At 40.2% G+C, this 11,921-nt stretch overlaps 1 protein-coding gene across 1 annotated transcript; it reads left to right on the top strand.

Moving 5' to 3' along the window:
* The first annotated feature begins 9,471 nt into the window (after window positions 1-9,471).
* Window positions 9,472-11,501, top strand: pomp (proteasome maturation protein). The gene is made up of 6 exons (XM_079576492.1): window positions 9,472-9,569; window positions 9,872-9,969; window positions 10,055-10,115; window positions 10,295-10,396; window positions 11,126-11,219; window positions 11,306-11,501. The coding sequence occupies exons 1-6, from the start codon at window positions 9,567-9,569 to the stop codon at window positions 11,371-11,373; spliced, it is 426 nt and encodes a 141-aa protein (XP_079432618.1). The 5' UTR covers window positions 9,472-9,566; the 3' UTR covers window positions 11,374-11,501.
* Window positions 11,502-11,921: the final 420 nt, after the last annotated feature.

Here is an 11,921-nt window from a genome sequence, read left to right as displayed (position 1 = left end):
GACTGAGTGCACGCACAAAGACCAGACAGGTACACATCAACTCGTCTAAGCTCAAGGAAGAATATATTTCAGTATGTAAAAACAGTGGCCTGTTCGTTTAAGTGGTGCTAGCCCGCAGTTAGCTTTCCCCGTTAGCCTGTTAGCTTCTTCTTCGTGATTCCATTAGTGTGTATTGGTGGCTCCTACCCGGTGGCAGTCAAGTTGCAATTGTGGTTTTCTGGCCAGAGACACAAGGGGGAGATGAAAGACCCCCCAATCATCCCTTTAACACTCTTATTACCCCCAGAGAGACTACGAAAAGGATTTATTAAGGTAAACAAGTTACTTAGCACAGCTTTGAAGGGAAAACAGAACATGCAAACTCCGCAGCGTCTTGCAGTGAGGCAGCATGATAATTATCGGCGTTCGCACAGTCTGATGATTTATTAACATGAATTTACATGTTGTACCATGACAACTTTGCGAACAGAATGAATTGCCTGTTAAAAGACGCGTGAAACAGCTTTAAATCGGCATCCATTTAATGAAGTACGCTTGATCACCTGCAGAATTACCTTACCAAACAGTAACATGCCACATTTATGGACTTTGATGAGCAATGAGTCTGCAAACTTGCTTCATGGACAGTCCATTATAGAAGTCATTATCATCAACGGGTGAACGCATTACGGAACATCGCCGTTTCCGAGGGATTGCTTTCTTGTTTGTTGCACTGATGGCTGGGGAATTTCAGCAACTGTTTGCATTTTAATGGGCACAGAAAACATCCGAATATTCATAAAAGTCCCCGAGCAAAATAAATGCTTGGAAATCTAGAGGCATTATGTAAAGCAGTCATATTAATGAAGCCTCCGTGAGTAGCCTACAATCCCCATCCATATACATTAGGCCAGCGCTATTACGTAACATGTCAGCTACTCTACACAGTAAATTCGATTTACTCATCCACATCGTCTCTATAGGATCACATGGCTGAGCTGCGTAAACTCAGCTATTTAATCATGCCAAGTGCTTCGATTCAAAGCATTGAAAAGAGGTCATAAAGTAATGTGAAGAAATGTCATACTTAGTAATATTCATTTAAGACTTAGTAGATTAGTAGTAGATTAGTATCAAGGCACTCAGGGTTAAGAACTTCTGTCCACAATGGAAACGTCTTGTATGAAGGTTCAGATGCAAATGAGTTCCTGATATAAGTCTTCAAATAATAATTATTCCACACATTCGATTTGCGAAAGCATGAATTACACCCACCACAGGCTCTTTGCTATGATTACAGGTTGGAGCACTGCTGTTGTGGCCCAAAATAGAGTCTCTGGAAACAGCAGGTTTTTTGTAGGTGGTTGGCAGCCTAATATACAGTATCATCATTTTGTATAAAGTTATAAGTGCAACAGAAAGTTTATTCTTCACTTGTTTTATACTTCTGTCTGAAATCAGAGTTTGATGATAATGGAGACGAATGGTTGGGGTTTTGATCCGTAAGCATGGCACACTCTGATGTCAGACCAAATTGAAAGTCATGTCCAGAATGAGGGAGAAGACATGGGTTTCGGATTTATGATTAAATTAAACCTGAAAACCCAAAGACCAGTAGCTTTGAACATTTTTTTTTGTGGAAATACCTCACACATTTCTGTGGTTTGCAAAGATATTGCATCACACTATCAGTTATTTCATCATGTGTGATAGACTTAAGCCTGTCAATTGACTCGACATTGAATTGTGGCTTTGTTTTCTACAGTTATGTGTACACATTATGCTTCCATTATTTGGTATAGAGTAAAACCAGACTTTATCAAAAACCTATTAGAAACATCTGGACTGGACTAAATCAGGCTTACAGCTAAACTAGATTTACTATAAAGTCAGGCTTAGAGCAGAACTAAGTAGTGTTTATCTTAATAAATCCTTTTCGTTGTCCCTCTGGTCCCTCTGGGGGTAATACAAGTGTTAATGGGATGATTGGGGGGTCTTTCATCTTCCCCTGGTGTCTCTGGCCAGAAAACCACACAAACAGACTCAGAGCCACCAATGCAGACCAACGGAATCACGAAAAAGAAGCAAGCAGGCTTACAGGTAATGCTAACTGCGGGCTAGCACCACTTAAACAGTATTTACACCCAAGTTTGAGTGAAAAAAAAAAAATCTCCATTGTGTAATTGGATGTACAATATCCCTCTCTCCCTTTGTCTTTTCTGTCAGTGTAGTATTTACTCTCACGGACAATTAATGAGTTAAAAAACACAACATGCTACGACACCTGCAGTGGCACTGGGCACGAGTTACTTAGCACTGCTTTAACCTCTTACCCCTCCTGAACCGAGCGCCTTTTCTCCAGTTTGGCATTACTCAAATCTAACAGCTTCTTGACTGGAGAGTAACAACGCCTTATTTGAAAGACCTATAAAAGTGATTATAACTTTGTTATGTTTTTGATGGGTTTTTTTGTTCGTTTTTGTTGCTTTTTCATTGCTTTCATTGCATTTTTTTGCATTTTTGTTGCTTTTTTGTCACATTTTATGTCATTTTTTGTGTGTTTTTTGTCATTTTATTGTCATGTTTTTGTTATTTTTGTTGGTTTTTTATAGTTTTTTCCGTTGCTTTTTGTCAGTTTCCATCACTTTTTTGGGTCATGTTTTCGTCTTGTTTTTGTCGCATATTTGTTGCTTTTATGTCTATTTTTGTTGCGTTTTTGTTTCTTTTTTTGTTGCTTTATTGTCATGTTTTCATCTTGTTTTTCTCGCTTATTTTGCTGCATTGTCATTCTTGTTTTCTTTCCTGTTTTTCTCTATTTTAAAGATTTTAGATTTGGGTAAAGCTGAGAGACAATGTGCTCAGTTCAGGCGGGGGTTAAGAGGTTAAACACAGCCAAATACCAGCCCCACACAAACCATTTTGAATATGCCATTAAGACTGTACCATGGCATGAGCCCACTGCTGTTTGTGTAAAAAATAAATCCTTCCCTGCTTGTCACGTTAATTTGTCTGAAAATTAGCATCTGGTGATATTGACCCAGTTGCGTAACGTGATTTGTGAAGGTAACTCTAGCTTTAATTCGAAACTAATCTCCAATTTGCCACATAATGCGACTTGTACCGTAAATCCATTTCCATTTCTGTAACCTCTGGAAAACAAAACCACTCTTCAATTCGAGGCCTATAATGTGGGACCAGTCTTGCTGCGTTATCAACACTATTTTAAAGTTGGCAGTGAAAATAAATTGCAGACACAGCCAGAAGATTGGGCTTTTCAGAGCAGCGCGTGGTAAATGAAGGTCAGACTCCAGATGAAGACACAAGTTTATCGCGAAAAGTTTAGAGAAAAGTTTGCGAGATATGATCAGATAAAGCATCCTAACGCCATCGAATTTGTAAAACCCTGGAAGGCCAATTAAATTCATGTTGTTAAGTTGTCATCAAAGGTTCAGTTATTATCACCGTTGTGCTTTTGGTTGTGTTTTTTGGAAGCTGTTTGGATTCCAGGTCTTTCCCCGTGTGGCGGCTCGGATCACTTATTCATGACAGATGATTATATTACCCACTGCACTTGTGTCAAATGTTCAAAGCGCTTGTGTGCAAATAAATATCCTCAAGTGGAAATGGGTTGTTAACCTTGTTCAGGCATGCATGCATAATCCAAATGAGTTTTTGAGACGACGCAGACTGAAAACAAGCCACAGACACCTTTTACCATTTGAAATGATCATTTCCTCATCAAAGACTGAGCTGTTTTTCAACCCACTCGTGCATCTTTAAGTAATCTTTGTGTCTTCCACTGTGGCTATTCTGAGCATCTTGGCAACAGCTCCAAATAATAAAGCTCCTCCTTGAGGTCCTGCGTATCCGGGAAATACTATCCTCATCTCTCAGTCTTTTGCTAAACTTAATCCTCTGATCTCGAAGCATAAATATTTTCTCTTTATTGAAGCAGTGCAGAGGAGCAAGAGGAGGCGGGGCTTACGGTAGCTCACATCGAGGCTCAGGAAGTGAAACTACGTGATGTTTGGTTTCAGCTGTTGTTGATCAGCATTGCATTTCTCACCATCAAAGTGAGAAAGTGAGAAAGATGTGTTTGAGGTTATTACCAAATACCTGCAAAAAGCATAACACTGCACAGCTTTAGAAGTGAACTATTAACTTCATTAACTTCCAGTGATGAACTAGTCCTGGAGGCTTTGTACAAACTTAATATTGTTCCTCTTCCTTTGTGCAGAGGATGTGATTCAGTGAGTTAATTCTGTCTAGACCTCAGACTGTGCCCATTAACCGTACACACAGCTGCTCCAGGACAATGACCCTATCGCTCCACAACACGGGCCTGCACCTTCCTGCCCTCGCCTCGGCTCACAGTCGACCTCAAGACGCGCCGAGCTGCCCGCTGCATTATGGGAAGTTGAGAGCACAGATTGTGAGGCCATTAAGGATCCCTGAGTCACCATCCTGTGGAAAGTGCTGCTTTATCCGTGCCAAGAGGTCGCGCAGACGTTAACCCAGTGACACCGCTGAGCTCTGTGTCCCACCGAGAGGATTAGGAACATAAAGACGGCAACGGCACCCGAGAGATGGGCCACTAAAGGGGAAGATGATGTCAATGAATATGCTTGGCCTGCTTAGGGCTTGGGCAGACATGTAGAGGGCAAGTCCTAGTTGGTTTTAGATTACATCCACGTATTATTTAATGGAGAAATTAGCATACGGTTTATGTTCATGAGTTTGTGAGGTGGTTTAGAAGACAAATATGGCACAAAAAGTGAAATGATGAGGTGTTTTCTAGTAAAACAGTCAACTAAATATGTTGATAAAGCTTGGTGCTGACAAGTGTATCAAGGGGCAAATGAGGAGGTATCCGGGCAAGACTCGCAGCTAAGCCACACATGCATAGTGGTGGGAAGGACCCAGTTTTATAAGCTGGTGTCATCGGGAGTCTGTTTTTTCCATCATCGTGAAGGATGCCAAGCTGTGAGACTTGGAGTTTGCATGTTCTCCTCGTGTCTGCTTAGGTTTCCTCCAGGTTCTCCGGTTTCCCATATACTGTACCTCCAAAAACATGCAGGTTTTGCATGCACAGTGGTGGTGCACAGAGTCAACATCTAATCTACTCAATTTCATTGCGCAATTGTATAACGGCAATACAGATCTTCATTCATTCATTCCTTTCAGCCTCAGCCTGAGAGCTTGAGATTAAAAAAAAAAAAAGCAGGAGAAAGAGGCGTTTCTGGAAGAAGGACCGCACGGGGGGCAGGGGTGTGGGGGCTATAGGTCTGTGATTGTCAGACCTCGGTCACCTTACAGGTAAAACGCCCTTTCCCTCCCCTGCTCCCTCCTCACTGCTGGAGGCAGGGCCAGGGCCATGTGTGGGAGCGTTTGTGCCACAGGGCAAGTCACATCAGATTTAGCCTCTGACAACAGAATTTTTACGCCTCCTCCAAAAGTGGCACCACTAAAATCTAAATCAAATGCAGTACATACATTTTGCCTGTAGAGGCGCCACACTGCCTTTATTTATTTGCACTAAATTGCAAAATGTATGACCAAGCTATGTAGAAAACACTATTGGACACTCATTTATACAGTTTATCAGCAAAAAAGTGGATCTTAGGTAAGTTTTCTTTGAAATATTCAAATGGAAGAGCACATTATCAACAAACAGATCCTGCAGGGTTACTCTAAAGCAGTGAAACAAAACGTGGCACGCAAAGTTTTTGATACTCTGCCTTGTGATAAGGGCTGATAGGTTGGAGGAGGGTCCCAAAGACAATTGCATGACGATCTGTTGATTTTGAACTTAGCATGATTCGGTAGTTCATAAAACAAGCAAAGTTTTCACCAGTAACAAGCAAAGATAAAACTATTCCTCTTATTATGAGCCGGACTGGCTGCTCTTACAGGGAGTTTTAAAGGGTGACCATTTCTGTCTCATAACAATGCACTCCCCTCTGCAGTTACTTCACTTCACCATCAGAGTAAAACATGTTTTTACTTGGTAAGACTATTTTTACAGCAGTAACTCAAGCTTTCAGTTGATGGTCTTGACACTTTGAATGTTTGGTTTAGTTTCCCTCTCCCTCAATGATCACAGAAGGGAAGATAACATTGTTTATTGTTACAGCCCTTGTAAAAATAGCACGAGGCTTGCCACCCAGATTAAGCAGGTTAATCTTAAACAATGAAAACTGTTGCTCGGGCTGCACAAAATACCTACATTGTGCACGGGGGAGGCTATTGATATCAGCATGTGCAGAGTGGATTTCTTGAGGGAAAAGGTCATTGGAGAAAAGCTGCGTTGAGGAAGCACCTGCTCCCTCGGCATCGCTATAAATACAAACACAAGCACACGTCGCCGGTGCGTTTGGGGGAAATTACTCAGTCATTTCCTTACACTAGCCATGGCCTCCCCGAGCATTATCCAAAATTAAATTACATCCACGCTTCCCGCACATAGGCACTCAGACAGAACGTAAACAATAATAATAGGATAAGGATAATTGCTTGAATATAAGAGTCAGTGTGTTGAAGTGTTGTCAGATGGTAGGAAATGAGCTTCCTCTTCCTTTGAGCGTGAGGAGCTCGGAGTAGAGCTGTTGCTCCACCACATTGGGGAGGGCCAGCATTAATTTGGAAGAGAACCCATGGAGGGACCGCAGCTCTTGGCTTGTCAGGGAAACACTTCGGGATCCCCTGCAGAAAGGGCCGGTGCAAAGTGTCTTACTGTCCTGTAAATCTCATATAGTCAAAATAAATGAATAAACTAAGTCAACACTATTCTCATTACAAGTGTTGGATTTACTTTTCTTTATAATTATTCACCCTAAAAGCTCCACCTTCAGGTCAGTTCACGGCTTGTTTGGAAAGAGCGGATATTGTAGAGGGTTGAATAATTCATGTACTATAATGTCTTTAATTAACTTGGTACAATCTTTCTGGATCAGCACAGTTTGGAAACGTAAAGCTGCACTGACAAAGCACACACACCATGGACAAAGCGGGCGTGGCTCCCTCTAATGAACAGTCACAAAGTGGAAAATATACTTTTATAATTGTCTTTTTTTCCTGTTGAACACTCAAAACGTCGACATCAACAAACCAATCAGCCGTTCACACACGCATCGATTCACAAAAAAATAAAATTAAAATGTAAAAAACAAAAAACTCCCCCTCTTTCGCTATAAAGAAATCCTAATGAGTAATTTTATTAAGCCTTAACTGCTCCTCTGTCTGCATGCACACACTAACTCAATTACCGTGTGGTGGAAAACCGGAAAATGTCTTTCCTGTTGGTCACTAAGTTAGTTCTAATGATTATAATAATGACAGGGAAAGGAATCCAAAGGCTGGAGCGTTTCTGGTGCACATCTTTAGCATTCACACGGCATCGGTAATACAAACTCCTGAGCTTTAATTGGAGACAGATACAGCGTTATATCTTTGAACTAGCATGCTGCGAGTACTGCATGTTGATGGAGGGGACTCTAGTTCTGTCTCTTGCACTGATGAACTTGATTTAAAATAAAAAGGGCTGTTGGGTCCAGGTTTAGCCCGTTTTCAACTTTCTAGTGTTTGTTGTGTTATTTTTGATTTTCTTTGCTCTGGAAGACTGTCAGTGCTGTGCCTCTGCCAAAAGCATAATAATTCATCATCACATTACACTTATTTTCCAGTTTTCTCCCTTTCATTGTCGAATGGTCAAGGTCTTTGCAGAAATGGAAACCTCAAGGATAAAACACGGGCTCAGTGGAGGGAATGACACTTTATTCAATTGTTTCAATTCAAGCAGAAGTAAAAAGTGCTAAGCCTGAGGCGAGGTGGGACTGGTAAATGTAAAGTCAACATATCTCTGGCACCAAAGTAACTCTGATGTGTTGGTGCACCTCAAGCTCTGAGAACCTCAGAGAATGACCCCTGCTGCATTTCCAGACTCAGGACTAAACACGATGGGGCTGAATTTCTATATTATGCAGCCAAAAATAAAAAGATTTTGTAAAAAAAAAAAGTGCACATATATTTCTGGGAGCTGCATTTTATTGTACTTGCCCATTTGACCTTGTATTTTGTCCGTGAACAATATGTAGGCCTGTGCCATTACAGTCATAACATTCCCTTATACAAACATGTTAAGAACACATTTGATGATTAAAAAATGTCTTTAAAACTGGGCGTCTTTCTCAAAGTTGAAAACTAGTCTTATACTGCCCCCTGCTGTTCATGTTTGTTTGTGAGTTTGACAAAGATGTGATTGCTGTGTGTGCGGGGAGCTTTCTGTCGCCAAATAGGTAATTTGTTTGATATTTTATTTGAACAAATCATTTCCATTTGAGTGAGATCGTTGCTGCCTCCATCATTTGCTGGGCGTAAAAAACATTTGGACCAAAGTAACACAGCGACAGGGCTGATTACCGTCAATTTCCCCTGACACAGAGATAACTGGAGCACCGCTGTTTAATGCATTTTAAAGATACGGCCACATTTGGCACCAAAGGACTCTTGTGTTGCTTTGATGCTTCAATGTTTTCTAAATTATCAATCCATTTCTGAATAATGACATTTACAGCATATAATACAGTCATACATTGCTTGCCAGATAGAAAACTTTGCATATAAGTTTGTTCATGCTCTGTTAGATTTGCATAATGGACATCTAAGCACTTCATACTAGGGACTGTGTGACTGAACTGTAAAATATGGGTTATTTGTACACTGAATAAACTCATTGGCCATATTGAGAACTATAAAAGTGAATTTAAAAGTCAAGTGCATAGGCCTTAACATAATGGGTGCAGTACTGTTGAAATGTCAGCATCATGAAGCTGTGCAGACAAAGCTTATTAAGTGAGTCTCATTAGCCGAATGGGTAAGAGCCAGTGTGCTGATGATGACACGGTGAGAGCCAGACAAGTGGAGTAGCCTAATGAAAGTGAAAGTGAGGTCAGACATATACTGCAGTGCTGATGGTGGTCTACGAATATGCATCATTAATGCTGTTACAAAATTATAGAGGCTTATTTCTATGCATTGACATGTTCTTGGGGCAATATATAAGCCCTTCTTCCTTTCGTTAGTGCAATAATTGTATATTTGTGTAATATTGCCAATGTTTTCCCCGTTACTTTATGGTCTAAGTACCGAAACAAAACAGCTATTGGCAAAATCATCATCGTATATGTATAGCATTTTTTATTGTCCCAGCCAGCCTCATTTGCTTTCAGGTATTGAAAAAGAGGGGGCACCCGGATTTGAACCGGGGACCTCTTGATCTGCAGTCAAATGCTCTACCACTGAGCTATACCCCCTTCCGTTCAAACCCTGTATTACATGTGTATATAAAATCCCAGTAAGACTCAGTGGACTTTGTTATTGGTGTCGGCGTCACATGCACATAAAGATTAAGTGAAAAATGTACGTTCATATGCAATGGATTGATCAAGATTGTAAAGGTACACGTGCAACAAAAAAAAATAGAAATGAAAAAAAGGAGACCTGACTTGTCCCGGAAGTGAAAACAGTCGAACGCGTCTGCACCGGAAGTTGAAGTGCGTCGAAAAGAAAGTAGAACAAACGGACTCACCATGGTAAATATGAGCTTTATCATTCTTGTATTCTTGTAATACTTGTTCGATTACTTTTGTTAATGGCTTATACTGGACATATTACGCCTCATTTACGTCTATTGGATCAACTGCCGACCCGCTTTTCTGATTTATAATCTACGTAACGTTGCGTGAATTTGATTAGTCACTGAAGCTAACCCAAGCTAACTTCTTGTGTAGATTTTTTTTACGTCGCATTCCTTTTTTGCGTAAATTGCATATTAATTGCGCGGTATAATGTGGTTTGTGTGGCTTTGTTTATATTTGTTTTTATTAATTCTCAGGATACGCGAGGGCTAAGTTCTCAGATGAAAGACAGCATCCCCGTGGCGGGGTTCAGTCCTCAGGGATCCTACGGTCTCCAAGACTCTCTTCGGAGCGGGTAAATCAGGTTTTACATTTGTGTTTATATAAAACTTGCTTTGTGACCATTTGCTTGAAAAACGTTCTGTTTTCTTGTAACACAGCTTCACCAGTGTCAAGAATGAGCTTCTTCCCAGCCACCCACTGGAGCTGTCAGAGAAGAGTGTGAGTACAGGAATAGAGCTAAACATAATACTAGTGTGCCCGGTGATGAATGTTTAATAGATTAGGTAACATGATACGGATGGTAGCTACTTGCTATGTGTGTGTTTTAAGTTGACATATTCACTTTAGGTACGTTTTATTTGTTTTGATCTGGGCTAATGTTTTTTTCTTGCTGACAGTACCAGCAAAACAAGGACAAGATGAACTTATCCACACTCCGAAACATTCAGGGTCTTCATGCGCCACTCAAGCTGCAGATGGAGCATAGAGCAGCAAGACAGGTGTGTATTCAGGGTCTCTCCCACTACACTTCCTACTGTATAGAGTTTGGCAACAAATGTTATAAATTCAGCATTAATTAAAATTCAGCAGCCCGGTGTCTCTGGCCAGAAAACCATGCTTGCAACTTGACTGACACCGGACCGGAGCAACCAATACACACTAATAGTATCACGAAGAAGAAGCTAGCATGCTAACAGGCAAAGCTAACGTCACTTTAAACAGTATTTACAGCCAAGTTTGAGTGAAATAATTATTTCCATTGTGTAATTGGTTGTACAATATCTCTCTCTCCCTTTGCCTTTTCTGTCAGCGTAGTATTTACTCTCAAAGACTATTAATAAGTTAAAAAATCGCAACTTGCTGCGACACCTGCAGTTGCACTTTTGGCTTCTTAGGGCAAGAGTTACTTAGTACTGCTTTAAAATTAGCAAGAACATTGTAAATAAGTGAAGAAAAGAGCCGCGGAACAACATTAAATTTGCTGCTGGGTCACTGTTCTGTCTAAATGCTTTTATGTGAGTATTTTACCCTTCAATATAGTTTATTCGAGAACACAAACATCTCATAAATATAGAATCCAGAGTCTTGTTATGGGTTCTCTTGGAAGGGAACGACACAAAATGAAAACGACCAGTAATATCAACATGAAACATACGGGCAAACACATAACCATAACTAGTGTTGAAGTTTCATCCTAAGTCTAATGTATTGTATATCATTTTGTGCAGATTCAGCGCCTCCCGTTCTTGCCCAGTTCAAACCTGGCTCTTGACACACTGCGCGGAAGTGACGACACAGTTGGCTTCGAAGACATCCTCAATGGTAAAGCCCACATCACTCTGCACCTTGTATAGCAATGTATTTACGTAAATACAATGTAATATCAAAATGTATTTGTTTCTTTGCAGATCCAACCCAGAGTGAAATGATGGGAGAACCACATCTTATGGTTGAATACAAACTTGGATTGTTGTAATGGAAGAGCTATGTTAGATTATTTGTATGCATACTGTTTCAAGGGTCCAGAGGATAAAGAAAAGTTGGTTGTATTTAAGCATTTGATTGCTAAATGTGGTTTTTCGTAATAAACACCCGAGTTCTTCATCTGGGATGTTTTTTTTGGAAAATCTAAATATTTTATTTATTGGTTCAATAAATAATCACACAAAGTATAAAAAAGTAACAAACATTCTATCATTGTAGAGGACACACAGTAAATGTCTTAAAAGAGAAACTGATACTTTCTACCGTTTTCTCTTATCGATGGGATATAGAGCAATGTTTTGAGGACTTTACGTTACTCTTTCATAATGACTTGAAATCGAATATCACATTAACTATAACGAACATACACAGACTATTTCAGAACATAAACTATCTAAAGTATATCCAAGTAACTAATCAATTACAATCAGCTTTACTCTTCCGCAACAATAATACAAAATTGACTCATCTTTATCCACTAGTTCATCTTTTTCATAATCCAAACGACTTGTCTGTCTCAGAAAACATCAAAAGGCTAGT

This window comes from Gobius niger, assembly GCF_951799975.1.
Source record: "Gobius niger genome assembly, chromosome: 18".
Lineage (NCBI taxonomy): Eukaryota > Metazoa > Chordata > Actinopteri > Gobiiformes > Gobiidae > Gobius > Gobius niger.
This window is presented reverse-complemented; position numbering and strand designations above follow the sequence as displayed.